Below are 18,707 nucleotides of genomic sequence, written 5' to 3' on the forward strand. Positions count from 1 at the left end.
GGTCAGCAGGATGGCAGAAGAGGAATTCCCCAGCTTCACTCCCATCCACAGAAATAAGCTTTCAACTATCCACAGGCAAGAATACCATTCTAAAAGTTAGAGCCATTATTATTCTGGGCCTGGTTCAGAAAGGAAAATATAAGAGAATACCTGAGAAATGATGAACAGCTCACAATGCGGCCAACTACTTTGCCACATATCTGAATTGAAATATGAGATAGAGTTACCTTACTTGACATTCACTTTTAAGAAAGTTTACTAAGTAACCACCACAGTGGAGGGCCGAATGATGTGAGAATAATGGCAGATGAGGGTGGCAAGGCAGACTCTTGTTTGGGACACACAGCCAGTATGTCCAATTGAAAAGTTAAATGGTATTCCCTGTGTTGCACAAAATACTAAATTTAAAGTGGCAAGTGACAAGAGATACAGTTCTGGATAACATGAAGGTTTCATTCTAGTAGAAGAGACTGATTTAAAACAATAATAAAAAACTGTGTCGCACTTAATGAAAGATAAGTGCAGAGTGTTATAAAGGAGGGAGTGTCATGGAAAGTGATGAGAGCTGAAGGACAAACAGAAGTTACCCGGGCAGAGGCGGGAAGAATTCCAGATGGAGAAAGCAACAGTGCAAAGGCCCCTGGTTCAAGGAAAGGGACTGGTTCAAGGAGGTGAAAGAAGCCCAAGGGTCTTTAGATAAAGACAGCAGGTGGGATAGGAGGCAAGAGAGCTGGCAGATATATGTACCATCATTCTTTACTGAGTTTTACTGGGTGAAGGAAGAACACGGCCCTTAGGTCTCCTCCACATTTTCTGTCCACAACATTTTTTAGTTACTTCATTGGTAGAAAACTTCAATTTTTTTTTCACAAAAGGATAATAAGTACTGAAGCTTCTTACTTACTTATGACAGCAGTTAAAAATATATCTCTTCATGCAGTGGGTATTTCGTTGGAGAGCAGCCTGGTCTTTCAAGGTTATCATTTATTTCAAAGGTAGAATCTTCCTATAAAACACATCCAGAAATTGTACTGCCACAACGTAATAGAGATCAGTAGTTTTTGTGTGAGCATCCCATACATCCCAAATCTGTGGTGTTCGCTGTATGTGTGGGTATGTAGCTTCCCTCCCTCCTTCCTTTCTTTCCTTCCTTTCCTCCCTCCTTCTTTTCTTTCTTCCTTCTTTCATTCTTTTTTCCATTCCTTCCTTTCTTTTTTTCTTCATTTTAAAGAGAGTCCTTTACTTGGAAAGGTTGCGAATTAAGGTAAAACCAATAACTTCACAAAGAGGAAGTAATCCACTACTCTCATTGTTACAGTAATCAATATCCACCTATAAATGTCATCCCATAAATTTAGTACATGCCAGTATTTAACAAGCCAAGGTGACCAATTCAACTATATATGGCATGGTTATATCCAGACACCGAGTGTACTGCTAACCTTTCATTTGTATTCTTTTGCATTGTTAAAGGTGGCTTAGTTGCAGGTCTGTAGTACACATAAAGTCCTGGATATATCTACCAATGGATCAGAATACTCCTAACACCCACATGTAAGTCAAACAGCCAAAATCGCCTTATTAAATTTTAGAAAAACTTTCTTCAATCTTACATGGACCACACACACACCCCATATTCTTCTCTGGACTGGGTTCCCAAGTGTAGAGGAAATGTGCTACAGACAAGTTAGACCATCTTCTCTCAGTCCTTTAAAAGGACCCCTTCACGGGACCTCCACTCCATGAAAGGTGTGCACCAAAGTAGCTGCCACTCATTCCTCAGATCTAAGCTCCTCCTCCTCTTCCTCCCTGGCTCTTAACTACTCACGTGCCCCTGCTGCACACTCTCAGGTCACCTTGTACTCTCCGTGGTAAATGTCACAGTTGTACATTTATTCCTGTAGTTACTTGATTAATGTGTGTTTCCCTCACTAGACTGCAAGTTCCAGTTCCCTTATTACTTTGTCAATAAAGATTTAGTTTCATCGGAACTCCTAACCTTGTTCACATGCTGCTGAGCTCTGTGGGATGTAAGAAGACTGCATACCCTTTCATGGATCTTCTTCCATGTGGGCTGAGAACCAGGATGGAACCTGCTCAACAGAGTAAACAGAGTGAAGTATTATACAGCTACTAAAAATGACACTGTCTTGGCTGGAGATGTGGCTCAAGTAGAAGTGCGCTCGCCTGGCATGTGCGAGGCACTGGGTTCAATCCTCAACACCACATAAAAATAAAAATAAAGATATTGTGTCCACCTAAATCTTTAAAAAATAAACATTATGTTAAAAAATAACACTGTCTTAAAAGTACATAACAAACACGGGTTGATACTAAAAATTTAATCATAAGAAAAACAGCAACATGCAAAATGGTATACATAGTGTAATTTCTTTTTAAAAATTTTTTAGTTATACATGGACAAAATACCTTTCTCTTTCTCTCTTTCTCTCTCTCTCTCTCTCTCTCCCTCTCTTTCTTTCTTCTGCTAAGGATTGAAACCAGTGCTTCCCCCCGCCGCCCTCTCTCTTTCTGAGAGGATTGAAAATAGTGCCTCACACGTGCTAGACAAGTGCTCCTTCACTGAGCTACAACCACAGTCTAACATGGTATAATTTCAATACCTTTATAAAACTTACACATAAGAAAATAACTAGGGAGCAGGAACAACCAATATATTTTTTTAAAAAATGGTTGTATGTGAATGTGGGGCTAGGAGAAATTAATTCTTTTCTTCTTCAGACTTTGCTGTGTTTTTCAGATAGTTCTCTAAAGAACAAATCTTGCTTTTACATTTAAATTTTCAATCCCTCAATTTTTCATATAAAATTTAAGCCCTTATTTTCTACCACAAGGATTTCATTTTATATCTCATTTAATTTAGACTACCTGGACCCCAAACTTAACCACAGACCTTATAATGTCCTTCAGGTCCTCAACATGGAGCATTTTTGCCTGTCCATTAGCATTTGCCAAGACCTCTGCCTACAACACCACCACCTCCCAATCCCTATCCCTACTCTTATTAACTCTTAACTATACTTCTGGGCTCAGTTCTTTTGCTGACTTCCCAAAGAGTCTCACCTGAGCCGTCTTTTGTAGAGGAGGTCAGCTGACCTATTATATGCACTTAGAGTTCCATTTCCCAATACCACATTCATAGCACTTCGACCAGTGAACATTTTGTTATTATCTGGTTAATGTCTTTCTCCCCTCCTAAGACTGATATTGGAATGAGACTCTGGTTAACAGCTCATCCCGGGAATAGTAGGTATCAAATACCACAGTAAGTATTTAAAGACTATTGCTTAGTGGTGAATTCATTCATTCATTCATTCATTCACTCACTCATATTTGGGAGGGGGTAAATACCAAATCCTAAATTCTGTGGTCAAACTAAACTAAAAGTGTATATAGCAATTTGATAATGAAAAGCATAGATACTGTTTCCTAAAAATGCCTAAAGAATTTCAGCAATTTAGATGAAAGCATTCTCTACTGTTATTTATGGCTGACAAACATTGGAAATGGTAGGAGCATTTGGGAATACAGTTATTATAACCACTAAGCTAATAACTCCTGTACAGTTGCCCTTCTGCATAGCTCCAGGTCCATCCAGCTTCTGATCACAAGTCTCTCTGTAACAAGCATGTCCCACTGGTTTCCAGAGAGACAAGACACCAAGGGTAGAAATGACTCTACTCCAAACCATTACCAACCCCGAAAAACAATTCACAGCAAACAAAAGCCTCCCCTAAAGTACTGATGTATTTAAGAAATGACCACACATATCATTTGTAAATTTCTCCAAGAATTTTTAAGAGGAAGAAATAGAAATATTTTGAAGCTATAAATCAAATTAACATTTAAAAATAGCTACCAGCTGGACACTGTGTATGCTTTTTTATAAGTCTCAAAATACAAAAGGAATTCCCACATTCACATACAGTATAAATACATATGTTGCATGTTACCTACAATCTATTCTACATTTGAGATTCTATTCTTTGAGAATGATGAGCCAGCAGACTGGCTCAGTGCTGTTTATTTATTACAGCTTTGTCCATGTTATTCACCTTCTCATGTGGAAGGAAGAGTGAGGATGTACATTGAAGGGGGTGTGACCCTATCCAGATGGTAGAGATAGGGGTTGGGCTGGAGAGTGTTCCTTTCTCCTTTGGGACTACTATTTTTTACCTTGATAGTCAAAGGACTTTGCATTTCTTCCATTCAACCCTTAGGCTGAATCTCAATCCAAAATCTCACTCCAAACTATCCCTATGACCTCAGACCTTACTGATTTCAGTATTAAGATAGGAGAATCTCAAGAGGTGTTTCTCATGCACTCTTGGGATCTGGGCACAGAGACTGGTTCTGATGGTACTGCTGTGAAAAGAATCATTGGTAAGTTGGGGACAAGGTGCTGATAACCCTTCCTGTTCCAGAAGCCTGTCTTTGTAATTACTCTAAAATCAATGGGGAATGAGGTGTTCCCCAAGTATATGACGGGTATATCCTCCAATCAAACAGCTGCCTTAAACTCCTCTGGAGTTCAGGTGACCCCATCTCTTGGGTTGTCCTGGACCCAGAGGTTTCCCAGGAAGCAGAACTTTGGGCTCTAAAGTCAGGACAACCATGGGCAAACTGGATGACCTTTTTGTGGCCATGGCATTCTTTTGTCATTATGGATTATGGCCTCATTTACAAACTCATAGTCCAATTAGGTCCAAAGTTAGTTGCTTAGAGTGACTCTGGACACACAGAATTCTCTGTCTCATTATAAATAGCTAATAAAATGCTGGTCTGAAGACACACCTTCCTAAAGGTGACATTGCAAAAGCTTCCCACTCTCTTCTAAGCAAAGCCCAAATTCCTCAGATTGGCATCCTCTGCCCCTCAGATCTTTGAGCACTGACACTCACTATCCCCCGCAAAACTCAGAGACCGACAGTGCCCTGCAATCTTATCTCCAAGCCCTCACTCCCATTAACTCTATCATACACTAGTCTCCTTCCTTGGGGGCCAAATGAAAATGCTCCCTCTTCCACAAAACATTCCAGAAGTACCATTCTCCTCCTTTATACTCTAGTAGCATTTGTCTGCTTTATTCACAAAGTTCTGCCTGTAGAAAGCTCTTTGTACATTTTTCCTTTCTTTTTAATTCTGTGCTAGGTTCAAGTTCTCAGAGTCAGGAGAAATAAGTTAAATGTCAAGTATTCCCATTCCAGGCAGAGCAGATTGGTTAACAGTCCTGTTTTCCCTCTGAGACACTCTTTTAACCATAGAGATTCCACACTCTAACCATACACTTAATTCTAATCTCAACTGATACTGACTCAAAAAACATGAGGCAATTATGTCATCCAGAGAATCTCTGACCTGCTCTATAAAGACAGTCATAAAAGTCTGGTTGAATGAATGCATAAGCCATTTCACAGGCAGAAGGAGAAACGAGGCCTTCCCAGATCTCCCTCAGGAAGGAATTAATCTCCTCCTGCACCGTCTTTCCCCTGCATTTGGAATGTACTTCCATTAAGTACATAACACAATCCATTTCATACTTAATGGGATGGGATTCTGTCTGCCTTCTCATCTAGTGTGTAAGCAACTGGGAAGCAGACATGTCATGACCGTGTAAATGGCACATAACAGTTGCCCAATAACTGCACACTCAGTTCAGTCTCTCAGAAAAGCTTGCTGAACTGATTCTAAGGAATTTGGAAGATGTATATAAATACAACACACGGACAAAAGCTGTGGGCTTTTCCTACTTCTGGCAGCAGAGAATTAATTGTTGGTTGAAAGAAGATGGATCTTTGATCATCACATTCATCTTAAGGATCACAAAACTGAGGTCTAAAAGGTTGGATATTTGTGAGAGATCAAACAGCACTTATAAGACAAGCATGAGAGCCAAGTCTCCCAATCACCATCAGTTAAAGGTTCTTCCCACTCTCCATTTCAAATCAATCTCTACCAGGGCTGGGCTTGTGACTCAGTGGTAGAGCACTTGCTTAACATGTATGAGGCACTGGATTCAATTCTCAGCATCACATATAAATAAGTAAATAAATAAAAGTCTATCAAATCAATTCTCTGCAAGTTTCTGAATTTGGGATAACCCCCCATTTTGCCAACCTGCTACATTCCAGTCTGATGGCAAAAGTATAAACCAGGAGTCAATGGAGACTAGGCACAGAGACAGGTATAAGTGTGTGGTCTAACCACCTATCTCAATGTGCCAATGCTGGTTTTCAAAAATCTATATTATATTATTTTCCAATAAAGTCAATAATCAAGAACTCACCATACATTAATAGATATTATTAAAATAATTACCTTGTTTCCTTAAATGAATTAACATTTTAATATAGTTATTCTATCATTCTGAAAAACACTAAAAATGGATTGCCACTTTCCTCGTGTACCTCAAATTTTACATAGTTCCTGTTAAAATCTCAGGGCCTATTTGGTTCTGGGATATATTTACTATGAATTCCTTTATGATCAACAGTATTCTTTTGGTATGGGCATTTCTTTCTTATTCTGTTCACTAATAACACAGAGAAAAGAAAATGGGCATATCTTTCCCATTTAAAATAAAATAACTATCTTTAAAATATTATTTTCAGTTAAGGTGATCATCTGTGCTGGCTTGCCTAAGACTCAGAGGATTCCTGGAACTTAGAGGGCTCAACTCAGGGCAGACCCAAGGAACGTGGGCATTTGGTCACCTTCCCAGAGTGCAGTTTGGCAAATGCAGATTCTAGCTTTTAGCTCTCTGGTCTGTCCTCCAGACATATGCAAATGTATTTTGATTATCTGTGATAATAATGTAGACAAAGAAACAAACTATCTCTAGAAAAAGAAAATACATCCACATGTTAATACACTTGTCTTTGGCAGGACTATGAGAAATTGTTTTTCACTTTTTTTTCATTATTTTCTAAGATTTCTATAGCAAAGATTTTTATACTGATGAAATAAAGAGCTTTAATTTTAAAATTTACAATAGATAAAAATGTATAGATAAAAAGTATCTATACCAGTTAGTTGTCTATCCATTTCTTAGAGATGTTTTCCAGAGGCAAGAGAAAAGGCTCAATTCTGACTTTGGGGTAAATTTTAAAAAGAACAGTCATTTTTTTTTTTTTTTTTCATATCAAGGTATCCTCAGAAAGCAAACTAATGAAGTGACTGGGCTTTTCTGCTGCCAGACCTCAGTGCTCTCTTCAAGCAGAGATGAGTGCTAACCTTTCTCGGAGAAAGGGCTGATCCAGAGGGCTGGTAGAGCTGGATTGCTGGGAGATGGCAAGTGAAGCTTCCCGGTGGAAATCGGCATCCCCTTGGTTCTTGGGCAAGGGCTTTCCAAACTTACTTGAATTTAAACTTGATGATGATTCATTCCTTAAGACAATCCGTTCATCTGGCTCTTTGATAACCTGAATGACAATAGTTGTGCATTATTCTTTATTTTTTTTGTTTTGTTTGCTTAATTTAGAGCCAGGGGTTGGGTGGGACAAGGAAGAGAACTGGGAGTAAGATGATAAAATACTTGTCCCTGCAAATGAAAGAGGAACTGCAATGCAGAAGACTATAGAGACAAAATGCTCAGGAGTCAAGGTTAAGGAAAAATAACCCACAGCCTGTGTGTTTAGCATATATTAATAGGGCAAAATAAATTAATGCTTTGAACTTTGATTTCTGAGGATGGGGGATTATTAGTCTGGAAAACATATATATGCATATATATATACACATATATATACAAATTTTTTAAATGCTATGGCATAAAAAGCATAGTATATTCAATTTGCTCTGCACATATATATTTTCAAGTCATACCATAGAAGCCTGAGCCTTCACTTTGACAAACCAAACTTCAAGAACAAGTGATTTACCACCTCTATGTATAAACATTCAATTACAGAAAAAGCAATGAAAATCACTACTGATAAAGTAGGTAATAGGCCCCTATATACACCCTCCTAGGTAACTCATCCTACAATTGAAAAGAGGAGAGGAAACTAATAAGTCCCAAAGCAAAGAGTACAGTGGAACTTGGGCACCTCTTTGCATAAACCCTAGTTAAACTAAAGCAAGTCCATATAAGCAGCACTAACTGGAAATACATTTCCACAACTGATTGCAGAAAACCCAGTAATTGACATAAGATAGCTGGAAATTAATCATTTTACAAATGCTACTTCTAAAATTACCTTTATGTTTGCTGCAATGCTGTCAAGAGAAGAAGCTAGAAGAAAGAGGAACAGGTGTTTGAATGACTCATTATTACCATTAGCCCTAAAACTGCTGTTACATTTATTCCACAGCAGTATATAAATTTTAGACCATGAATGAGTTATTAAAAATCTTAAATGCTCCCTTGTAAATTACACTATCACTTTTAAATCTCCATTTAGTCACTGCAATTCTATTTCTGTCTTCTTGAAGTCAAAAGTGAGGTTATAATTTAATGACACCATGTATGTGAAGGGTTAAGGTAAAGCAAACCTAAAGTGAAGCAATAAGTTCAATTCCTCTATGCAGCCTTATGCAGAAAAAAACTATATTTGCCTAGATGCTCAGAACCTAAAAAAAAGTAATGTGGGTCTAAAAAAATTCATATACTCTGCCTCTTCTGCCATTTTCTTTGGTTTTTATAGGATTATATGCAGGAGCTCTTGAGTATATTGTCCAAGGTAGACACAAATGTTAAATTGAAACAATGAATACATAAGAGCTTAGAGAAATATAAAGCAGCAACAATGGAAATCATTATCACCCTAAATAAATATGAGAAGTATATAGAATACCAGAAATGCTAAGGATGATAGGAAGTGAAGTAATAAATTCACATAGAGAAAACTAAGGTGAAGTTGGATTTTTCCAGGTTGGGAAAAAAATGATTTTGAAATAAAATATTTATAAGATGATGCTGATGCCACCCTGGCTTCCCCCAGTGTGACTGGGGATTAGGCAGTAACAAGGACCTTTCCTGGATGGAAAATTCCCCCTTGCCACTGGTAATAAGAAGGAAGACTTTTTAAAAAAACGAGTTTTCAAAGTCTGGTAGTTTTCATATCTTCTGAGTCACAAATATGTGCATTTTCATCTCATCCCAGGAGCTCTCCTCTGCCACCCTGAGCTGGACAGGGCATTGGCAGTGCTAAGGTCCTTGCAACAATAGCCACAAACCTGCCCTGGGGCCTAGGAACCCCTTGCTCTGATTTTGAGCACTCCTTGCACAGAGGGCTGGCTTTTGTTCCCTCGCTTCTCAAAGTGCAGCCCATGGACTAGCAGCATCAGTATCACATGGAGACTTATTAGAAAAAAAGGATCCTGTAACCTTTCTGGAACCTTAGTTTTCCACCTGCCAGGATAAAGAAACGACTAAGGCTGAGACCTTGTGATATATGAGTCCTGTTGTATTCAAACCAGCATTAAGCCCAACTTGTCCTTCCCAGGGAAGGACATTTGCTTCTGCTTAATTTCACTGTAATAGGAAAGACAGTGCTGCTTTTACAGGCCATGTGGATGATTTCAATTCACAGAACTTAAATTAAATGTCAGAGGTGATGAAGCACTTTCTGCTTCAAACCCTATACTCTGACCTTGGTCAGCTACTATCAGACAGTCACCATGATCTAAGAATTCTGGCCTGAGTTGCCATAAAAGACTCTGCAGCCCCCTAAGAGTACAAACCTTTAAGCCTAAGACAGAGAACTCTATTGTCAGGAATGGGATAAGACCAGTCCTACCAGGAGACAAGGGAAAAGGAACCACCACAATCCCTTCCTAATCAAATAATTTTGATTACGTTCAGGAATGGTTGAATGGTTGAATTGGCTACCTTGACCTTCACTATTGACATGATTCACAAATCAAAGTCAAAAGGTAAAGGACACTCAGGAATGCCTTAACCCAGCAATTCTCCATGTGTACTCCAGGAACCTCCCTAGGGGTTCCAGAGACCTTTTAAACTATTTTCAAAGTCAAATTGTTTGCATAATAATACTAAGCCATGATTTGCTCTTTTCACTTTCATTTTCTCACAATCCTAACAAAGGCTACCATGACATGTCATAATATCACTGTGCTGATGGCTAATGGAATTTGTGTTAGTGTTTTATATTTCTTAAATGTCTTAGTTTTAACTTCTAACATGCTAAATATTGATAGACATTATCCACCTCAACAAAAGCTCTTTGGATAATCAACAATATTTAAAAATGGACAAGTGTCCTGAAATCTAAAGTTTTGAGATCCCTGCCTTAACCAAACTGCTTCAGATAGAGTTGGCTCCCTCCTCACTGATAGGGAATCTTGTATAGCAAATGCTATATCTCCTGATCACCATCAATCTTTTACTCTTTACCACTTGGAAAAAATGGCAGACAAAATAGCTTTTTTGTTAGCTATTAATGGTGCCTTTGCAAGGAGTTCATACCCAGACAGACTGCTGTCTGCTTTTTCAGCTCTGCCAAAGGACAAATGCAATACTTTGTGGGCAATAATACTCAGGACAGTCCCCTTCAATAGAAGGGGGACTATCCAATTGATGGCTTGGAGGCTTGGTTGCCTCAGCTCCATGGGAACACCCTCTGCGAACATCACAGATGGAGAGTCCTTCATAGTCAGGCCCATGGTGTCCAGTGTAACTTTTGATTCCTCAAAATGAAAGAAAATAAGTAGGATGCACTTGTTCTCATAAGAATTATGTACAGGTGTAACAAGAAACTTTAGTACCTCTTCTTATTGGAAATGGGAAGTTTGGAAACTTAGATTTTCTTCTAGACTTTCGTGAATGATGCTCTGAACTATTTTCACCAAAGGGCTTTGCACTGTCCACCTGAAAATAAAGAAAAAATAAGACTACAATCTAAAGTAGGTTTTATCCCTTATCCTTATTATCCCTATTACCTAAAAATGCCTTTCTCCTCCTCAATCATTGATTAGATAGCTTGGAAAAGAGAAAGTTGAAAAACAAAAAAATCACAGTCTCCAAGTATGTTAGAGAAACTGTTTGTCCTTGTCTTCACTGAGGCTTCATTGAAGCTAGAACATGAGGATACAGGCTACATGTTAGCATAAGGAACTAAAGTTGAACACAAATTACATTCTAATAACTGATAAGGATGGAGCAGAGTAGGAAGCAAGCAAAGCTTTATTTTGATCTTTTAAAGAGAGGACAGAGTTTCATGTTTCTAAATAGTATGAACACTGCTGGCTCAGGCAGGGATCTCTCTGAAAGCAAGGGATTGCCACAAGGTAACATTTCAGCCTTCTACATTCCCTTCCAGTCTGAGAGTATTTGTAGGTATGTTGTCTATTTGGTAGTTTCTAGCAGTAAGTTCTGACTTCCTAAAAACTAACTACTTTAACATCATCTTAACAGTACCTTGACTTTCAGACTTATTATGCCTCACTATATGTCAAATACAGAAACATTACAACTAGCAACTTTAATATCAACTTAACATATTATCAATATTTAATATTCTGGATAATAAGTCATTAACTAGAACATGGAATGATGTTTTTGAGGAGTATAAAATAATATAGAAAATTCTTTTAAAGCAATGTTCATGGTGGCTCACACCTGTAATCCCAGCAGCTCTGAGGCAGGAGGATCACAAGTTCAAAACCAGCCTAAGCAACATAGCAAGCCCCTCAGCAATTAAGCAAGAACCTGTATCAAAATAAAAAATAAAAATGGCAGGCTGGGGATGTGGCTCAATGGTTAAGCACCACTAGGTTCAATCACTGGCACAAAAAAAATAAATAAATAAATAAAAAGCAATGCTAACTAAAATATATCAGGAAATGAAGGTGTATATACACTAAATACACTAAAATTATAATTCGATAAAACCTATGAATACAAAAAAGACAGAGAAAATGAACCAAATTAAATGAAATAATGATTTTACTATGTTAGTGAGCCTATGGGTAATTTATTTTCTTGAACTTTGTCATATTTTCCATTGTTTTTATAGTACAACATTTAAAAATTGTAAAGAGATTAAGAGAACTAAAGCAATTAAATTTGCTCACTACTTCCTGCAGGATAAATTTAAAGTGCCTCTAATTAATGGCTGTGAATATGGCATATCCTTGCTTCTTCCTACAAACATATTCTCTCTGCTCTTCAAAGTATGGCTGCTGGGACACCAATCTCATTGAGAAAACCAAAGCAGTTTTCTTTTAAACTGACGAAACTTCAGTTTTGAATTGAGAGAGTACACACCAGCCTATCTTCAACTCCCAGCAGTTCACAAACTCTTGAAATATGCTCTAGGAATAATTTTTTTTAATTAAAAATAGGGATGTTGACATTTGCCAAGCAAGTTCTCTGTATGAGATACCTTTAGAGGAGCTTCCTGGAATTATTCTAGGAAAGAACATAATTTATTCACAGTTGTTACTTAATTTGAATTCCCTCTTTATTTACTACTACTCATTTGTTTTCATGGCCCAACCTTCCTTTATTCACATCATCATCTACATCCTGACCATTCCAAAGTATTCCAAAAAGTAATTTTAGGCTCACATGTCTAACCACGAAAGGAGGCTTCCCTTCTTCAGAGATTTTGAAGTTGTTTCCAAGGTTCATCTGAGCTGGTTTGTCAAGGAAGAAACGTCTGGTGGAATATGGAGAGGGCGTCCGGGGCTGAGTGCCTCTGGGCTGTCTATCAGGACTGTTCTCCTTTGGCTTTTTATTTTTATTATTTAAGGGAAACACTGGTCGACGTGATGTGGATAAAGGCATTCGTGACTTACATCTTTCTTCCTGAAGTAAAATATATATATATATATATATATATATATATATATATATATATATATATATACACACACACATATATATAATATATATTACAATAAAAGAAAATTTAATCTGAATATAATAGTATTTAATTGAACTTTTGAAAAATACTAGTGAAAAATGTACAAAATGATATGTTCATGGTATGATCCAAATCTTTTAAAATAGAAAAATATATGTGTATGTGTACTGAATATAATTTTTTAAGTCAAGCTTATCTCTAAATGGTAATAATTACAGGTGATGTTTGTTTTTATCGTGTCCCCTTTTTTCTTACCTGTATTTTATCATTTTCTAAAATAAATGTGATACTTTTGTTAGTTATTCATTTTAAAAGTTCACATTTAGAAGGCAGACTATAAGGAAGTTAAACAAGTTAAAATGGTAGAATGGAAGAAAAAGATAGACTGAAAAATTGTCATGAACATATCACAAATAAACTGGAGAAAATGGAGGACTAATAAAGAGAAATTTAAAAGCAATTACTATGTCTGGTAAGGTGGCATACTTGTAAGCTACCAGGGAAGCTGAGGCAGAAGAATGACAAGTTTAGATCAGACTGGGCAATTTAGTGAAACCCTATCTCAAATTAAAATAAATAGGGCTGGGGATATAAATCAATGCCCCTGGGTTTAATCCCCAGTATAGTGGGGGGAAAGTAGCTAATGTCGTCCTTAAAATTAATTACTGGTCTCCATTCTGTGAGAACTGTTAGATTTTCATAGATTAGTGGCCCTTCTAATAGTGCCCCTTAATCTGTAGTTCATAATTTCAAGGTATTTTCTACAACTACTATGAGATTAGGGATAAGCACTTTACTATTAATTTTATTCTACCTTGTCCTAAAGTATTTGACAAAGCTTTACACTTTATCTTCATTTCTTCTCCATTCCGTTCTAGAAAGAATTTCTAATGGCTATGTGCATTAAGGTAAAAGAAAGACTGAAAAAAATGAGGATGAAGAGAAATTAGGAGTGAAAAAGATGGTAGTGTGGAGGTGATGAGCACAGGTGCCCTGAGCTCTTCATACCTACTGAAGATGGACTGCAGATGCAACTCTGAAGTTAAGCCTCAGCAGAAGAAAGAAGGAAACAAAATGTTCACAAGACCACCATTTGACCCAGTTATCCCCCTCCACGGTCTATATCCCCAAAGACTTAAAAACAGCATACTACAGGGACACAGCCACATCAATGTTTATAGCAGCACAATTCACAAAAGCTAAACTGTGGAGCCAACCTAGATGCCCTGCAGAGGATGAATGGATAAAAAAAAAAAAAAAAAGTGGCACATATACACAATGGAATATTACTCAGCAATAAAAGAGAATAAAGTCATGGCATTTGCAGGTAAATGGATGGGGCTGGAGAAGATAATACTAAGTGAAGTTACTCAATCCCCAAAAAACAAATGTTTTCTCTGATAAAAGGAGGCTGACTCATAGTGGGGTTGGTAGGGGGGGCATAAGAGGAATAGATGAATTCTAGATAGGGTAGAGGGGTGGGAGGGAAAGGGAGGGGACAGGGGATTAACAAGGATAGTGGAATGTGACAGACATCATTATCCAAAGTATATGTATAAAGACATGAATTGGTGTGAATATACTTTATATACAAACAGAGATATGAAAAATTATACTGGATATGTGTAATAAGAATTGTAATGCATTCTGCTGTCATTTATTTTTTAAAAAATCAATTAAAAAAACAAAATGTTCACAAGATCAACAAACAAACAGAACAATAACTGGTCGATTATGTCAAACTTGTGATTTTAATGTCTAAATTATCCACTTCTACACCATACCAAATACATGCCAAACATATCCACTCTAATGTGATAGGCTGAGCGAACAGTGCGAATATAGAAACCTAGCAAAAAACTTTACAGGTTTCTATTTGTTCAGTTGCATTTAAAATTTAAGTTTGTGGAAAAAATTCTGTCATTTCTATTGCTGTCTTTTGATTATACTTACATGAAATCTGTTTCTATGCAGAAACATACATTCTCGGATGGCTGTCCTTGTAGAAAATTCTAGTTTGGGAGCAATGCCCTAAAAATAAAATAGCATAAAAGAAGTAATTAAATTACTAGAAACAGTTCTTTCCATATCTCATCCTAACTTGAAATCATGCAAGAACCTAATTGCCCTTCTGTGGTTGGCATAATCCACATATATTATCTAAAATATATACATAATAAGAATAGCTAAAGACTTACATAATATGTATTATTTACTAGATCCAGAACTAAGTATGTTGAAAATATTAACTCCTCTAATCCTAACATAACTCCATGAAGCAGGTCCTAATAGATCTCCATTAGTAGATGATTAAACTAATATACAGTTTGAATAACTTATCCAGTGTCCATGCTATTAGTTACTCTGTTTATCAAGGGACAATGAAATTGAATGAGATAACTAGAAGGAGGGATAGATAAAGATTCTCTTTTCTTGTCTTTGAAAAACTTGTTTTATATCTTATATCAAATATTCATATTCATCAGAATTATTTCCAAACTCAAAATGAATTTTGTTTCCTAAACTGATGCTGCTATTTTTCCTCATTACCATACTGTCTAGAAGACTGTTAAAGTACCAAGTGAAATTTAAAATACATATATATGGAAATGCAAAAAAATCCCATTTAGTAAAGGAAAGAAATCTAAATATTAATGAATTGATAAATTATGAGAATAAAATGAATAACTTCCTATAATGTTAATGGAAAAAAGTAGGAGTGGGCTGTAATAAATACAAGAGAATTAGCATCATGCACTAAGAGTGCCAACAATGAAACATAAGGACCCCTGATCTACTACTTACCAGCTCTATGATCTTCAGTACATTTCTGAAACCCCCCTAAACCAGCTTTCCATCCACACAATAGGAAAAAGAAAAGCAGAACAAAGTGCTCACAAGGTGAAGAAGGTTTTAACAAGAAAATCCATGTAATGAGTTCAGCATAGTACCTGCTATCCAGTGAGCACACAATGAACAAGAGCTATCATTAAAACTTCAGCCACGGTTTTTATTTTGTTTTTTGGAATATTTGAGAGAAACAGAGCCCTTCTTTTTACAAACTGTTTAAAATATAGTGCGATTAATGTAATTGTAAGAATTGATAGAAGTAATGTAATTGTAAGAAACTATTTCCATACATTTTTAAAATTCCTTCTCTGATGATTATGTACATTTATAAATAACTATAAACACAGCATCTTACAAGTCCTTCTTTCTGTTTATGCCCATAAAGTTAAACAGATAATGTGAAAAACATAAGATAGTGTGTTTTTCCTTGTCTTGATATTCTGCTGGATTCCAGCCCAGTGTTTAAAGATGACTTGTACAGTGGCATGGGAGGCTGACGCAAGAGGATCTCAAAGCCATCTACACCACTTTAGGGAGGCCCTAAGCAACTTAGTGAGACCCTGTCTCTAAATAAAAGATTAAAAAGGGCTGGAGACATGGCTTAGTGGTTAAGTGTCTCTGAGTTCAATCCCATGTAACAAAACAAAAGACTTTTATTTAACAGAGAATTTGGGCAATATAAGAGTTTCTCTTTAAGTTTTATTCCCTTTTAATTTCTGAAAAGCGATATCCCAGTAACTCACCATAATAAAGGCAAGCATATCATAAGACCATGAGTATAATTGATACAAGATAATGATGTTGGGGAAAAATAGTTTCAGTAATATTTGCCAAAGTCTCAAAAATATTGAAGGGCTTAAAGATAGAGACATTAGGCTGGGCACGGTGGCGTATGCCTATAATCCCAGCGGCTCAGGAGGCTGAGGCAGGAGGATCACAGGTTCAAAGTCAAGCTCAGCAACTTAGTGAGGCCCTGAGCTACTTGTCTCAAAATAGAAATAAAAATGGCTGGAGATATAACTCAGTGGGTTAAGCATCCCTGGGTTCAATCCCTAGTACCAAAAACAAACAAACAAAAAACCAAAACACACACAAAAAAAAGAAAGATCCTTCAGTAATAACAATTAGTGGGCCTCTGTCAATTTCCCCTCTGTTAAATAAAGGCCATAAGATCTGCCTTGGCTAACTTGAGAGATGTTAGGAGAAAAATATTATGCATAAAAAGTTGAAGGCACAAAATAAATGAGAGATAACATTACCACTATTGCTTCTTTACTTAGTCATAATTGCTATGACTAAATAAATCTTTCTGTTAATCCACAATAAGAAGAAGTTGAAAAAGGGTACACTTGTACATTGCTGGTGGGACTGCAAATTGGTGCAGCCAATTTGGAAAGCAGTATGGAGATTTCTTGGAAAGCTGGGAATGGAGCCACCATTTGACCCAGCTATTCCCCTTCTCGGTCTATTCCCTAAAGACCTAAAAAGAGCATGCTACAGGGACACTGCTACATCGATGTTCATAGCAGCACAATTCACAATAGCAAGACTGTGGAACCAACCTAGATGCCCTTCAATAGATGAATGGATAAAAAAAATGTGGCATTTATACACAATGGAGTATTACTCTGCATTAAAAAATGACAAAATCATAGAATTTACAGGGAAATGGATGGCATTAGAGCAGATTATGCTAAGTGAAGCTAGCCAATCCCTAAAAAACAAATGCCAAATGTCTTCTTTGATATAAGGAGAGTAACTAAGAACAGAGTAGGGTCGAAGAGCATGAGAAGAAGATTAACATTAAACAGGGATGAGAGGTGGGAGGGAAAGGGAGAGAGAAGGGAAATTGCATGGAAATGGAAGGAGACCCTCAGAGTTATACAAAAGTACATACAAGAGGAAGTGAGGGGAAAGGGAAAAATAATACAAGGGGGACAAATGAATGCCAGTAGAGGGGGCAGAGAGAGAAAAGGGGAGGGGAGGGGAGGGGAGGGGGGATAGTAGAGGATAGGAAAGGCAGCAGAACACAACAGACACTAGTATGGCAATATGTAAATCAATGGATGTGTAACTGATGTAATTCTGCAATCTGTATATGGGGTAAAAATGGGAGCTCATAACCCACTTGAATCAAAGTGTGAAATATGATATATCAAGAACTATGTAATGTTTTGAACAGCCAACAATAAAAAATTAAAAAAAAAGAAGTTGAGATATCAATTTGCTTGTATAGCTATGTGATAATGCAACTATGTCAATGATTTAGCCTGAATGGATAATAAGACTTCCACCATCAGATCAATGGTAGAAATAAGTATAATTTGGTATCTTGAGCAGGGCATCTAAACAGGGCCCTGAACAGCAGTGAGGTACTAAGCAAGATAAAATTATCTGTCCAAGATCAACACTGTTGAGAATAAAATGTTCATGTTCCAAGAATTTCTCTCCCAATAGAAGCCCAGATGAGCAAGATCACTTACTGGAAAACCTATGGCTGTCTTCATAAGCACCTCTCTATGTATTCCAGGATGTGAAGGTGTCAACTTGGGCTCAGGGAAAAGAAAATCTCGTGTGTTTTCTTCATAGTAGGCCAACTCTTCCCACACTAGAAAAGAAGGAGAAAAGCACAAATATGTGTATCTTCACCCACATTTAACAAAATAAAAGTTCAGACAGACTATGGCAGAGATACAAATAAGTAAAAATAGACTTTTTGGTACCAGCACTTGTTTTTCAAGGGGAAAATAATTTCTACTATTTTGTTATCTCATGGATAATGTTTAACAATTCTCTCAAGTCATAACAGATTAAAGAGACTAAAGGGTTGCTCCACAAAACAGAACAAAGAAGAGAACTTATCTTTCCAACCATTCTTTCATTCTTTCCCTCACCAAATATTTACCAAGGACAAACCTTGGCCACACCCCAGGAATAGACAGGAACAAGGCAGACACACCCCTGCATACACAAAGATTACTTATTTAGATTGGGGTTCATTGTCTG

General features: G+C 37.0%; 1 protein-coding gene across 9 annotated transcripts in view; it reads right to left on the minus strand.

Moving 5' to 3' along the window:
* Spata6l (spermatogenesis associated 6 like) overlaps window positions 1–18,707 on the minus strand; it is a 59,186-nt gene that overhangs the window by 6,335 nt on the left and 34,144 nt on the right. For 7 of the 9 annotated variants that reach the window (XM_058571447.1, XM_058571446.1, XM_046420143.2 and 4 more), the window contains 8 exons: window positions 18,185–18,309; window positions 14,805–14,882; window positions 12,554–12,793; window positions 10,750–10,852; window positions 8,220–8,254; window positions 7,255–7,442; window positions 2,000–2,093; window positions 905–1,006 (listed from right to left, as the gene is read on the minus strand). In XM_058571447.1, coding sequence (XP_058427430.1) covers window positions 917–1,006; window positions 2,000–2,093; window positions 7,255–7,442; window positions 8,220–8,254; window positions 10,750–10,852; window positions 12,554–12,793; window positions 14,805–14,882; window positions 18,185–18,309 — 953 coding nt within the window. In that variant the 3' untranslated portion in view covers window positions 905–916. The remainder of the gene's footprint in view (window positions 1–904; window positions 1,007–1,999; window positions 2,094–7,254; window positions 7,443–8,219; window positions 8,255–10,749; window positions 10,853–12,553; window positions 12,794–14,804; window positions 14,883–18,184; window positions 18,310–18,707) is intronic. The other 2 variants (XM_046420144.2, XM_046420142.2) reach the window with 2 other exon arrangements.

Source organism: Marmota monax, unplaced genomic scaffold, assembly GCF_021218885.2.
Source record: "Marmota monax isolate L192 unplaced genomic scaffold, Marmota_monax_Labrador192_F-V1.1 WCK01_AAM20220418_F8-fsc00277, whole genome shotgun sequence".
Taxonomy (NCBI): Eukaryota; Metazoa; Chordata; class Mammalia; order Rodentia; family Sciuridae; genus Marmota; species Marmota monax.